Below are 15,305 nucleotides of genomic sequence, written 5' to 3'. Positions count from 1 at the left end.
TAAAATAAGCTCTTAAACTAATATCCTATAACTATGCTAATGTGTAAATTATACTATGAAATTACAACTATCAAACAGCTAATCAAATAGTTATAATTAAGATTTCTTCCCTTTGTATGACATATTTAATGATCACGTAGCAGCATTATTGGAGTAGGTGAACAACTAAAATGAATATGATGGATGTTGAAGCAGACCATCTCAATTGGATACCTATGCATGGTTCTCTAGTGACCTAACACAATGTTTCCATGGTAACGGAGGTCACAAACTGCTTGAGCTAACTTTTCCCCGCCCTACTTTGTCTTCTATAGCGGCCGCTCATGGTATCCACCTTAATGGGGAAAGAAACCACCACTGAGCGGTAGCTTCATCCATCTTGCCGCCGTCAAGTGAAACGGGAGCACCGGTAAGGTGACCCCCGCCAGCGAGGCGGAACAAGGAGGGCCATGTCACTTTGGAAAAACCTCCATTCAGCCATCTGCCAGCTCAACACCGTCCCCCCATTTCAGCGTGGCGAAGCCGCAAGCAGCTGAGAGAGGGGCACTCTGGAGAGAGAGGCATTAGCTTTGTCCTTGACCATGCAACAATTTCAGGCGTGGATAAAAAAAAAAAAATCCATAGAATAGTGTGGAACTCTCTTGAGAAGCCGTTGTGTGCTTTTGACCTCTCTGATTATTTTTTTTCTTCCCTATTTATCGGCTACGGTTTCATGCGACCCATGAGATGTTTTCGAACAAGACTTATTTCAGTGAGATTCAAAGGATTAAGAGTTAAAAAATAAACCTTTGTTGTTTGATTTTATGATTGGGAATTTTCTTCTTATTTTTGTTAAAATGATTTACAAAAATGCAAACTTAACTGTATCTCTTAGGCAATTGCGCACTACTCTCGTCTTCTCTGTGCAGCAGCAATCATATGACGCCCAGTAAATAAAATCATTTTTTTCCCATAATGGCGCAGTTTACGCGGCAGCCATTGGCAGTAGCTCTGTCCATTCTTATGTTTTTCATGTTTTACAGCATGTTTTACATGAAAAATTAGAACAACAACCCCTGCGCTAATAAAGATTTCACGCTAAGGTGCCACTGCTTTGATACAATATTTTTATTGAAGCCCCTAATAAAGTGAATCTCCATTTTTCTCCCCATGGATTTTTACCAAACTGCGAGAGGAGCAGTTAAAAAATGAAAAGAATATAAATAACTCAATGCAAATGCTACACATGCATATAAAGAGTAACTCAAGAGGAGATTGGAACTCTTAATGGGAATAAGTAAAGGTTACCTGCTACTGTGCTACTTACTGCAACTGAAATGTTGGTTGTTATTGAATTCTTGTTTTTTTTCTGCAAACCAAAGGCATTCAGGCAGTACAAAGAAGAGTTAGGGACACACTGAAATGTCCAGAAAAATACAGGCAGTGAAGGGAAAAAGAGAATTTGATCAGAAATATATAAAAAAATATAATTAAAAAAATTAAATATAACTCCACCAACCCAACAAATGTATTGTCAAAAATACCCATAAATAGCTATGGAGTTGTACTTTTCACCCCAAAATAAGTTATTTGAAATATTTTGAATATAAGTATTCTCATTGAAGTTTGTTTTTATTCCCATAATATTTCAGGTTATTGTCTACATGAGGGTGGGCAAATAAAGTTGGATTTGGTTTAAAAAAAATATCAACTGAAATAAAGGATCTGTCTTTAAAACTAAATATGTTCAGAGTTTCAATAATATCCATTTTGTCCCAAACAAAAATAAAACCTTTACACTTTACTAACTGTAATCTCCCTTCCCAAAATGTCATATATTGTTCAGTGTGGCCCTAACGGTCCTTAACTCTTTGGCAGCCATTGACGGCGATAGATGTCCAATCAATTTCTACTCGTAGCGCTGCCTATCCTCCCAATTTAAATAGATTGAACGTCTACTACTGACAAGCTCATTTAAATTCACATCAGAAGAATAAAAAGCACTACGACTGTAATTTTCTCATCGTCGATGGCGCAAAAAGATTTAGCAGCAAAGCATGCGCGAATAAAATCAAATTCATCACTCAAATACGACATTTAACAAAATCATCGATGTATGAAGTCCTCTGTGCACATCATAATTTTTGTTTTTATATTTATAATTTTTTTTTTTCCAAGGAGAAACAACAACAAGGATTATTATCTGTCACTAGTCTGCATAGCCCGCCCCATTGCGGAACAGTTCAAGCCCCCCGGAAAGTTCCCCAGTGGAGAAACCAGAGGGATTGATTGTTTTGGTTTACGACAAAATGAGGTTGCGCTGCGATGCCGCTGTAACACAAGGCCGACCGAGGCACTTCCAAGCAGTGTCCTATAAAAAGTAACATACACTCTAACACACTCACGCGCCCTCAGTTGCACACCCGCTCGCCAATCCATGGCAGACAAAACACACTCAACCGGAGTCCACGCTAAAAAGCTCGATACCTTGGTGGCTCCAGTGAAGGCCTACTCCCGAATTGAAGACCAGTGACCATACGTACGGGATGAAGAAGTCTTCTGGTTGGTCCTCCTCCACATATTTGAATTTTAGCTCTGGAAATTTCTAGACAAAGAGAGAGATGATAGCGACAGCAATTAGAATATGAGATTTCATTTGGCATTTGGGCAAAGAGCAACATTAAAATTGGTCCTTTATGAGGTCTCAGTGGTCTAGTTTATAGTAAACAAACAGAAAATAAAGAGGAGCAATTTAAGTGAGAGACAGAGAGAAGTGAACAGTTTTATATATTGTGTAAAGTATCAGTAAGGATTTATGTGATGAATGAACACTAGGTTGGGTACTGAAACACGATATATTTTGGTACTAGTGGTAACCGGACCACATAAAAAACATGTTGGTGGATGAGTTTAATTCATTTATTGATTCTTAATGGCCCATTTATTCCTTAAAAAAATGATGTCAATGGTGCTATATTAGGCGGCACAAAACACTTGTATTTTATTCTTAAGATGAATTGAAATTGGTTAAATTATAAATTATATTATATTAGAAATGATGATTCCCAAGCAAATACAAATTAAAAAAACATATTTCAATTCCAGGTAAAATACAACTGAACTTAAAAATACCAAATGCATTTACTAGGATTTTAAGCAAAGTAGAAGTCACTTAAAAATTCTGTCTAGTTAACTTTAATATAGTAATTTCTCTGTGTACCACAAGTGGTATATATACCAATGTTTAAGTATCACTGGACAATACACACAAGTGGACACCATGGTTAAAATTCAGGACCATAATACATTTCACCACTTTTTCCAATCCCACAATGAACTGATAAAACCTACGCATGGAATCAAACTTGCATTGCATAGTAGCCTGTTTGCGGCAGGTAGGTTTTCATCTAGAGGCTTCTAAGTGATCACTCTTCATGAGCTACTACTGAGGTGGCAGATGTAATTCCACCTTACGCCGAGGTTAAATTGCTTACAGCATCCCTTGGGACATGGATAAACTCAGGGTCCAACGCCTGGCCTCTTAACTAATGTGGCCATGTCGCCTTTTGACCTAGGTGATTCGATAGTTAATATCTGGTAAATACAACTGCTTGAGTGTATCTCATTCGCGGGGGAAATAAAAGGAAATAACTTTGCTTCATATACCTGACCTGTGCTCATAATCGGTAAACACATCGGGGAGTGTAATAAAATGAAGCCAGACAGAGCGGTGTCATTTTGCACGACAGGTTGACCTTATTGTTTGAGCCTGCGGCAGCAAGGTGCCGTGTTACATGATTACTCGCTAACAACACTCAGACTCCCGCTGGTCTCGGTTAGTGTTGACCACACTTATTCATAGACACACACAACCACACAAGTACACAAACACATTGTTGTATTGTTTACACCGCAGTCTAGGCGACAAACACTACTGTATCGTGTGTCAATTAACAGACGTATATTTTGTTTTCCTGCCACGAAATAAGAGCGCCTTAACATTTCTGATTGGACAGGGAATATATAATTACAGTACATTTTCTGATGCGAAACCCCAAACAAAGAGGTATTATTTGACTTGCAAACTGTTAAATATTCCCCATAACTATTGTTTCAGGCATTACTAATGTAAAAGCCTAGAGGATAATGATATTATTTTTTAATGCCATTTATTGATTGGTTAGATAGCAAGAAAATCCCAGATAAATAATAGGTGAGCTAGCTACTATAGAGAGGACTATAGATCTGGTAGTTGTGGAATTACAGTTTTTCTTTCAGGGTTATATTAAAATGTCATCCATAAACTTAAGTGAGGTTGGAAAATATGCAGTCAGGTTCTCTCAATGTTTCTAATGTAATACGTAAACAGTTCAATTTTATAATACAGACCCCAAAAAATATATATTTTACTAACAATACTAGCTTTCTAAACAAGGAGTTTATGCCACTAGCGCCATGTTGGTGCTTGAATTGAGAGTGAGCTGTTCAATGACAAAATTACTTAGTTTCTCTACCTATCCTTTTTCCTCATTTAATTGCATGAGGCCAATTTACACCAATTCCCCTTCATTTCTCACTGAATAATGCATGAATCTTAATGACAAAGCTCAGACGCATTGATGGAAGGTGTGCCATTTGGTAGAGATCCAAATTGGTATTGTTTGACACCCTCCGGCAGAATTCTGCAGTCAACGGAGTACTGTTCTCGTTAACATTTCAATTATCTCTGTGACCTTATAAGGGTACTGTAATTGGTGAAGCCTCTTGTACCGTCACAGTGATTATGGCAAATATTTCAACCTAAAGTCTCAAGTGAAATGAAAAGAATGAAAATGTCACCAGAATATTGTATTTCCATGCTTGTAAGTGAAAGTGACTGCCGTTAAACATTTGATGAGCTGGTGTCTACGAGACAGTCGTCCATACACAAACACCAGTCGGATAATAGCGAACCTGCATTGTCAACACAATGTATGTGTGTGTTTGTGTGAGTGTGTGTGGGTGTGTGTGTGGTCTGGCATATGGTCTGTGAACTCTGTAGCCTTAGTGTCTGGGTCATTATGATAGCGATAGGATAGCGCTGAATAGGGACAGGCAGGATTCAATAGAGCGTGTCTTTACCACAGCTGATTACTGACGGCATGTGCTTTTATACTGTATGTCCATGCACACGGTAGAATATAATGAGACACGCTTCTCCTATATTATTGATGGTTTACGTCTATCTATCTACCTGCTGTTTTCCTTGATGGTCCTTGTATTTTGCTGCCATGTATATGCCATCCAGTATTCCTCGTTTTGGATAAGATAGAGAGTATATAGGCGTACGTATTTGCAGTTGGTTTAAAAATATGGATGTGTTTTTGTTGGATAGCGACATGGAGAAAATAAAATGTTAAAAAAATGATGATTAGATTGTTAAAAGTATTTTTTTCATTATTTTCATGATTTTCTTACCTTAAAAATGATTTCAAAGTAATTAAATTTGGGAAAAACTAAAGTTTAAATGAAATAAAAAGGACCTGATTGAAACTCCATAACTATTACTATGCTCATGTCCATTAAATTACACCATTTATTTTTTTAAACATACAATTTTGCTAGCAAGTATTTGTGACAGGTTTTTAAAGGATGTTCCCCTATGGCTGTCATTTTTAATTGCATATCTGGATTTTTCACAACAATGCCATGTTACCAGTGATGGTTACTTCATGAACATTTTGATAGATGCAGTACAGGGTATGTTCCATTTAAGCAAATAATTGAATTTGATCTGCCTTGAATCCCTGAGTGTCTCAACAGTGAACACAGGGAGGGAGCGTCTAATCATTGAGACGCCACTCACTTTACTGGAACAGATGGAAAAAATCAGTGCTTCCGACATCTGGGGGAGTCTATTTCCCAAAATGATAAAAAGCTGTTAGAGTGGCGTCCTGTCAAAATGGTGAGCCAGTGGTTAATCTGAAAACCCCCCAGTCTCAAAAGCAATGGGAACAGACATATGTCGCACTAAAGGTTTCATCTTCTCAAATGGAGCACTTCTCAACTTGTTCCCATAAGTGAGAAAATGTGACACGGCATAAGAAATGTCCCATTTTTCAAAAGGGAATCTCAATTTTCCAAACATACATCAGTCAGTTTGCCTCTTCAAATAAATGACAAGTATGTTACAAAGCCTCAACAGGTTCAAAAGTTCTAAATATTGATACTATAGATAAACCCCTCCCAAATAAAAGGTAAACAATCTTTTGTTTTAAAACAACAATGTCAAAGCACAATTTTTTAACAAAAAATGTCAATTAAGTAGATTATTTTCTATTCAAATAATTTACATGTTTATAAAGAACATAACAGTATCGCTATACTACTATTATACTGAGCATTAGACTGCCAACCAGATACTCCAAATAAAGAGATTTAGTGTGAGAACACAAAGACTTTTCCTCCTCCTTTGGCATGATTGGAGTAAGCACAAACAAGTATCCGATATGGCTACATGTCTCAACGAAAGAATGTTCTCCCTGGGTTCCAGCACTTTCTTGGAACATTATCTTAGTGCCCCGACTGTCTGCACAGCGCCTTCCTCTATGAATATATATCTCTACTTCCCTCCTCTTTTGGCAGTTAGACAGTTGCCTGGGTTTACTTGGTCTGAACTATTGGTTAGCTATAGGTCATTGCGGGTCATGCCCTCACCCCCAGACACAGACTAGCTGGACCCATGCCCTAAAGTGGGGACGCCGTGTTCCCTTCCTTTCCTTTCCACTGCCTTCCCCTACACTGTTAAGACCTAAGCCAGACAGAGAAGAATGCAACCCGTGGAGTAAGCACAAGCCTTGCTCGAAACACAAAAAGCAGCTCATGGAGATCTGTCAAAAACAAACATCCCACAAACTACACACAAGCTCAACATTGTGATCTATCAAAATCATGCCCATCTATTATTCTTCCCCAAGCTGGATTCTGTGTTTAAACTGCACTTGTCTTCTTGTAAACATATTATATAAGACACAAAAAAATAATTAACTACCTCGAGCAACAGAATATCTTGTTGGGATGTGAGGAGTGAATAGACATTACAACACATTATACCTAAGGGTATTGGGGAATGCTCCAGAATTAATGAGGTTGTACACACTTCAGGTGTAGACAAGTGGCTATGTTGCTTAAATTAATGAACTCAAATATAAAAATACTAATTCATATCATGTCAAAACATATGTGATTAAAAACAAGTTAATAGTGTTAGAAATTTGCTAATGATTATCCGGAGGGCTTGAAAATAAATGATTGCAACTTCATGCATGGTTTAACTGCTACCTGCCCAATACAACAATTCATTAAAAAAGAGGTAAATGACATTTTGGAAGAAAAAAAAAAAACACTTGTGTATAAACAAGACAGTCAACCCCAAGGCCAATCTACTTTTAATCATTTTCTATAGTTGGGAAGTATATTTGGCAAGTGTGTCAGCATCTTGTCCAAAAAAAAAGGCGTCTTAAAGTCTCCTGTCAGTGGTTTTGCCCTGACGAGGAACAAAAGTTTTTTTTGTAACTTAGCAATGTGGACAAGAACTATTAATGTCACTGATTTATCTTGGGAACACAAAAGTAAGTCTGTGTTAAAATTCTAATATTTTTAGGGTTGTTTACAGCATCCACACTCCTGGAAATCAGCAAAAAATACACCATGCTGATCTTTCATTGCAGAAAAAAAAAACAACAACTATATTTTGAGTAAGGGTGGTGTGAATATTAGTGTGAAATGTACTCTGTTTCCGTGTATCTTTTAATTGGCTGACTAGGATAAGTACCATTAAAACTGCATGGATATATAAAAAAAGTTGATTAATCAAAGTTTATGGTGACATCTACATTTTTTTTAGGTAAAAAAAAAGTAAAATGTTTTTTTCTGGTAGGAACAAAAAAACGACGTTCAAAAGGGCAACATTGGGTGGAATAAATGTTGTCAGTGCTTGCCACTTGAATGGTTTGCCAAAGTAATTGCAATACAAATGCCTAAAAGTTGGCAAAAGGGGTGTGAATAAATTAACAAAAAAAAGTAGACTAGCCTGAAAGTCAACGATATTCGACCGAATGTAGCAATTATCCTTCACCGCTACCTCGTCAGCATTCTCTGCGTGCTCGCTGCCAAGAGCTTTTAGCAGTAATTACCAATTCATTGATGATTCCATACAACATTAATCCAGCCTATGGACTTTCACGCTGGGGGCTGAGTAGCCGAATGAGTTCATCAGACGAAGGCATGTGCGAGGTGTGGAGAGCGACAGCTGTTTGTTTGAGCGATGGCGCCATCAAACAGTGGCCCGTGTTTCCCCGAGGAGACATTGGCCAAATTGTCTCCCCACTTCCCGGCGCCCTCTTGAGGTTACAAAAAAACAAAAGGCACTTAAACGTGTGGTGTTTCGACTCGACTACAAAGGTAAAAAGAAACTGTATGGTGCACAGTGATAGATAATATTTGCGCCAATTGCTATGTATTAACACTTAAACAAGCATAGACCGCACCGGAAAAAAAGTCCCAAGTGTGAGATTAGTGCTCTGTAAAATTCATGAGGACCGTATAATAGCAAAACTGACTGTGAGAAGAAAATGACAGCATCATTTTCAAGTCATCAAATCAGGGAGGATAATGTTTCTAAATGGCTGGTCATAACAGCATGATTTTTTTTTTGGTTTTCAGTAAAAGAAAAAACAGAAATGGCTCACTATGACAAATTATTAGATGCAAGGATGATTCAAAGAATTGGATAACATAACACAAACCTAGCAACAAATTTCAATTTAAGTTTGGACAACACACGTAAACTAGGCTTAGCAATGGGAAATAATGAACAGATTTATTAAAGACACAGTACTTGACTGTTTTTCAAAAAAAATTGGGGAGCAAATGTCACTCTTATCGCACCCCCGGATAATCCGTCAAGAAATTTTTCAACGGCTTGGCGTGATTGTGAGTATGTGCATCCCATCTTTAAGTGACACGGCTCAATGAAATACCAGGTTAGTCCACATTCCTGAAGGACACATCAGGGTTGTCTCATCGATGGCTTGGCCACGAGTGTGTAAGTGATCGTGAGGTCCACGTGCCGTCCCTCCCCCTTGTCACGGCAGCAAGACAAATGCCTCGCGGCCGGTATAAAACACGAACACATGACGAAACATGCAATTAAGAGCTTGGGCATCGGTATAGAGCCGAGCTGTAAGAAGACTGGATACATATTTTCTCGCTGATTAATGGCGGCGCGCCGGGAGGGGCCAGGGTTCGCAAACCCGGCAGGAGTGGTGGGAACGTTGGGTAACGAGGCACTGTGGCAGATTTATATCTGCCCCCCACCTCTCACCCTTCCTCCCCGATCGCATGTGCCCATGACAAAGTGCCCCCAGACCCCATCCCATCTCCTTGAAATGTCATTACATGTTCGCATGAAGAAGGCCAGCAGGGATGGAAGGTAGACGGGTGTTATGGCTAATGAGAATGGGGTTTGGCCTTTTGTCATATATCCCAATGGCTCTTTCCATCTTTCTCCCTATTCTCCCCCAATGTAATTCCTTTCCCACTTGTGAACAGACCTTTAGGGCTCCAAGTTACCATGATGGTCCCAACGCATGAATCGTGATTACAGATAGCCCCGTGAGGGTTTCTTACCTTAAGTCTGTCTATGGGCATCGCTTGGGCCCCTTTCATGATCACTTCTTGGACCCTCTCCACAGACAGGTCACTTCCAGCCTGCTCTAGGCGCTGGCTGAAAAAGGCAATCACCTAAAGAGGGTGATAAAGAGAAAAAAGGAGCTCAGAGACTGCTACAAAAAGAACTTTACTATGTTTAACCGAGTAAAATAAGGAACATTTTATGTACTACATAGACAGCATTGTCAAAATGATTGCACTTTATACAGGCCTACAAAAAAAACACCAAAAAGGAGCCAGGGGAAATGATAAGTTCTAGCAATAGTGGCGTATCTAACCCAAATTTGTGCCGAGGTTAATCAATGTGCTCTATGCTTGTCACATGGGCAGATTAAATGTTTGTATGGAAAAATATTTTTAGGTAGACAACTAACTATGTAGAAAAAAAAGGTTATGTCACCCTCTATGGAAGCAGAACTGTCAAACTGAGGACTCCATGTGCCTTTTTTCTGGATAGACAGCTATTTTGAAGTGTTATTAGGCATGGCAATGGTCATTTCCCCCCCAAAAAACACGCACTTTGAGATCCATTTACTCTGCAAAATTGTTAATGGGCAAATAAATGACCAAAACAGCACTGTTTCCATTAGAGAAATGGCCAGTGAAATGGGCTACCACCAGTGTGATGTGTGGTGATGTGTAACTAACACACTGTGCTCGTATAGGCTAAAGCGAAAAGCCGGATAATGAACGCGGCTGGTGCCTTTCACAGGAACAAAAAGCTCTTTGCTATTTTTTTTTTCTTTGAGACACACAGGCACTCGTTTCATGCTTATCTCATTGAAGCTTAATATCAATTGCCAGTTCTCACTTGGTCTAATCCCAGCATGGGCACACTGGGCCTGCAGCAGGAGCACCCCCATATGATGACACCCAATGCAATATGAAGCTTTCATGATACTTATAGAACCAAACAACAAAGGCGCATTTCCCTATATATATATTTATTTATATAATCCAGCTTGTTTGGCTGGCAACTGGCCGAGTTGGAATAACATCCCGGCAATAATCACTAATGCAGATGCACCAGGCTGGATAAACATGGGAGAAATAGCTTGTTCACAGTGGGTTGCGGGGAGTATATTTTAAGACTGTCAACAATTTTTTCTCCTGCATGAAACCTTTACTAATCTCAAATTGTCCCTTGTCAAAATGTCTCTTTTACAATTTATTTGACACCTGTTGCATAAAAATGAACCCTAAAATATAAAGTTAATAATGAAATATGATGGACTGTGGGGTGATTGTGGTTTACCCATGGAACATGTCAGATTACTATACCTCAATCATAAACCAAACCGCTAAATCCATAAACAAACAGCTTAGTTTTTGGCTAGTATGTCAAATGAATTGGATGTCTACTAATGACAAAACCGTGTAAATTCACAGTATTAAGAAAGTACCACATATTTGGACTTCCATTGTCTATGCCATTGCAGTAAATATTGTGGAGTTTGCTTTCCAGATTTGGGATTACCGTCCAATAAGATTTCAGCTCAAACAAGTGTTGGAGCTCTACTAGGTTCACCCTTGAAGATATTGACAAGTGTAAATATAAATCCTATTTACTGAGTCTTTTAATGTATTTATATATTTGTTACAACAACACCCCTAAACACATCCACATGTTGTTCCTTCAACAGAAGCCCACAAGAGCATTCTGTGCTCTAGTCAAATACTAATCTCTTCATCAGTTTTGAAGGTCTACCATATGGGGTTAATTTAGAGGAGCAGTTCCTCAAAACAGCCTCTTATATATGCACATAGATTTGAAAGCAGAAAGGGGAAGGACTTTAGAGAATTGCCTTGGGGAAGCTGACTTAACACAGGGATTCCAGCAAGCATGCTTTCTCATCCTTATGGATAACAGTGGCGCCTATGGCCATCTTATATGCAGCAATCCCCAAATGCACAAACATACACGCACAACTATGCCAACAGGAGGGGCTTGTAATTCTTTTCCTTTCCTTTACTTCACTGATAAAACTTGTATTATTTGCCACCAAAATCTTTTCATATATAAATTTGACACTGATCCTATTCACACAAGGGCAAACATGATTAATTTAGTACCGAAAAGTTGATGCTTTTTTGTATGTCAGAGTAGGACAAGAAAGTAGGCTCATCTAGCATTGAGAAAAAAATGCAGTAAACTAGAACCATTAAGCAGTACAACTCAAATTTCTTGGTAGGGAAAAAAAATAGTTAGAGAAGATACCTAAGGACTGTAGTATATATAAGTTGTTGGGGGAAAACACTAACATACTACCTATTATGTTTTGAGACTTATTATCTGCAGAAATGATAGAAAAATGAAGCAATTTCAAATGAAACACTGACCGTGTCCAAGTTCTGCATGATGTCTTGGAAGGACGGATGCATCCTAAACTGCTCAAAGAGCTCCCGCTTATAGAGTAATGCATACACCAAATTCGGGTTGTGATGCAGCGAATTGCAGAGGCAAGAGTTGATGATCTCCAGCATCATGCGGATCACTTCCTCAATCACATTCAGGTCCTGCGCCTGAGGGAGAAAACAGAGAAGTAGGAGGACATAAAAGGTTAATTGGCTCCCCACAACACTAGTTTCACCTATAATGGTGTCTGTAAAAGATTTCTTCAAGACAGATTAATGTGTACATTAAGGTCAAAGGTGAATAATAGGTGAAGAATACCAGAGGCAAAAAAAATGATTTCATTTGCCAAGGTAATACCAGGTCAAAAGTATTCAATTTAACCTACCTATGGGAAACATCCCCTGATCAGTGAAGAGTTTTATCAACCAAATGAGGGATAAATAAATGGCTCATTTAAACAAATGACTCAATTTTCCTAATAGAAAAGGACAGTCAAAGTCAGACATATATGGCACATCGGAAATGTCCCCCCGATCTAGCATAGCATTAGTTATTAAGTATGATGCCTATAGCAGCCAAAAGATCAATATTGAGTATAAAAATGCAACAGCCTAACATGGATTCTACATTTGGCCTTGGTACTGTGCAGAATCCTGTGAAAATATAAGGCTTTGTGAAGCGCTCATGTGCACAGCATGAAGTAAATAAATCGGCAAATTGAATCAATACATTTGAAATGAGCTGTTTTCAAAAATTATTTCGCTTCTGTCAACACCAATAGCAAATGGGAATTAGGGGCACAAGTCTGAGCTTTAGTACATTCATATAAAATTAATCCATCTGCTCTTTATGGGGAACAGGTTTGTTCCTCTGTTCATCTGGTCGGGTTCAACACGCGTCAAAGCCCCTTTAGACTGCCACTGCCAAGACCAGATAACATTCTCCATCTGCGAGCACAGCTATACAACTGTGTGATGACAGCATTGTTTATTCAATATCCTGCCATGACATGGTCGCGTCCCATATTCATGAGACAAACAGCATTTTAATGTCTTTAATATCAATCTTTTTTTTGGGTCTTCCATAATTGGCAACCTCTCTAATCCCTTTTCTTAAACATCCCATTCGTGACAAACATCTTTGTTTTTGAGGATGATGACCTGTTTTAAAAAAAGGAATCGCTAAGCCTAAGACTGGTCTCAAAATAGGAGAGGAGTGAGATAGCAAGCTGATTTATAGGAGAGATGGTGTCTTAAATCTGGGCTAACCTTCTTAAAAAGAGTGGCATGTTGGGGGCCCTATCTAAAAAAAAATGATATAAAAAGAAGACACTAAAGTATATGAATTGGGAATACTAAATTCCAAAGCTGTTAAATAACGGTCACGTGCATTGCATTGATTTTGCCAAGAGGAGGTGGAGGTGGTCCTGGGCTCATACGCCAGCATTAACTGGCAGACACAAGGGTGTGAGAAGAATACAAGGGCGTCCAGAGATAATGAGGATTGATCGTGCGTCTGGAAGCAAAGGAGGAAGCGCTCGGGGCTTGTCTATGCCGCCTGGCTCGGTCCGCTGTGGCGGTCCATAATTAGACAGAACCGAGGGGGGGATGAAACGAAAGATAGTCCAGTAGGACGAAGCGGGAGCGAGGTCTAAAATGGAGGACGAGATGAAGAGTTGGAGTGAGGTGGCGAGTGTGTTTTGTTCTCTTGCTGCGGCTTAATGAGATCGGCCTGGCAAGGGAGAAAAATGCCACGCTGGGGAATTCAGGTCAGAGGAAAATAGGCTAGCTAGACGTCTGCCTGGCCCAGCATGTGTATGTGTGTTTGAGTGTGTCAAGTGGATGGGATTAAGAGGTCTACTTGAAACCCAGACAGGATTTAAATATCTTAACTCCTCATTTCTTTTTTGCCCCTCGCTTTTGGGCTTGTTTTGCGTGAAAATTTGGCGCACACACAAGTCTATTCTTTGCCTTCCGTTTCCGTTCGCTATGCAGTTGGATCACAGACCACTCATGCGGCCATTTAATGCCTCCCAACAGCGATTAAAAGACCAGCCTTGGATCTGAGCTGTATCATTATTCAACAGTCATTTGAATTGTAATCGCAGGCATGGTGATAGTTTGACTACTGAGAAGAAAATGTATTGCGTCTGGTCTATATGTTGAAAAGATTAATGATAGGCTGGGAAGGCAGGACTGAACATCCTCCTCATTTAAAGACCTTAAAAAAATATATATATGTATATATATATATTTTGTATTAAAAAATAAATAAATTAGATATCTGTTAGGATATTTAACAAAATATAATGTTTTTTTGCTTGCAATACTAACTATAATAACAAAAAGATATATATTTTATGATCAGAATTAGTATTTTAAAGACCCACCCTTACTACAGATTGATATGATAAGATATTTTTTGGTTAAAATGAATGATAGATGCAAAAACAACAAATTAAGAACGAGATGGGTGCTGAAAATAGAGCAGAATAAAGAGAGCATAGTACACAGCACACAAGCGTAGGTCAGAGTGACTTAGCAGCCCCATAAGCAGTCAGTCTGCCTGTCATGTCTTTGGGGACTTTTCAAAATAGGTCATTGTCTGACCTCCATTTATGCCACAACAACTGCGTCATAATCATGCCATTTTTTTGCCAGGCAGCAGTTTCACACATGAGGTCCAAGCCTCAAGCCTGTTTTGGTAGAAGTGCCAATATTTTTTTTCCCAATTAAAATTGTAATATTTTCCTACAAATAATTGATGGTGAATTATGTGTAAGTTGTTAACTCTTCCAGTGCCATCGGCGATGATCATGTGGCTCTTTTCATTTAAAATTCATTTTTCACGAGTAGATGGCAATGCTTTATTTGGGCTAGGAGGGCAAAAGTGTTGTTGTTGTTTTTTAATTAAAAAAATAGTCTTTTGCACTATAAAAGAAGGAAAAAATAAAGTGCAAAATCTTTATCTAAAAGATATTTTAACAGTTTGCTAGAAGTCAGTTTTGGTAAGAAAGAAAAAAAATCAAAAGGCTTTGGAATTTCTTCTTTTTTTTAATCATCCAAATGAAAATTAATTTAAAAGAACTCAATTCATTACTCATTCTTTAGTGTTTTTTCTTATTCTTTTTTGTATTACCTGTGGTGTCCTTGATCTGGACTAATACTATTGATGTAAAAAAAAAAAAATCACTTCAAAGCCAATGAGCATGTCTGGTCTAAGCTAAAAAAGAAATAACAGTTTGTGAAACAACTGCCAT

At 38.5% G+C, this 15,305-nt stretch overlaps 1 protein-coding gene across 3 annotated transcripts in view; it reads right to left on the bottom strand.

The window, feature by feature from the left end:
• Positions 1-1,089: 1,089 nt before the first annotated feature.
• Positions 1,090-15,305, bottom strand: part of dym (dymeclin) — a 29,795-nt gene continuing 15,579 nt past the window's right edge. For all 3 annotated transcript variants that reach the window (XM_077736669.1, XM_077736668.1, XM_077736670.1), the window contains exons 15-17: positions 12,031-12,213; positions 9,649-9,762; positions 1,090-2,584 (exon numbers count right to left, since the gene is read on the bottom strand). In XM_077736669.1, the coding sequence (XP_077592795.1) occupies positions 2,435-2,584; positions 9,649-9,762; positions 12,031-12,213 (447 nt within the window). In that variant the 3' untranslated portion in view covers positions 1,090-2,434. The remainder of the gene's footprint in view (positions 2,585-9,648; positions 9,763-12,030; positions 12,214-15,305) is intronic.

The sequence above is a fragment of the Stigmatopora nigra genome, chromosome 17 (genome assembly GCF_051989575.1).
Source record: "Stigmatopora nigra isolate UIUO_SnigA chromosome 17, RoL_Snig_1.1, whole genome shotgun sequence".
Taxonomy (NCBI): Eukaryota; Metazoa; Chordata; class Actinopteri; order Syngnathiformes; family Syngnathidae; genus Stigmatopora; species Stigmatopora nigra.
The sequence above is the reverse complement of the archived record's forward strand: the minus strand, read 5'-3'. Positions and strand labels throughout refer to the sequence as shown.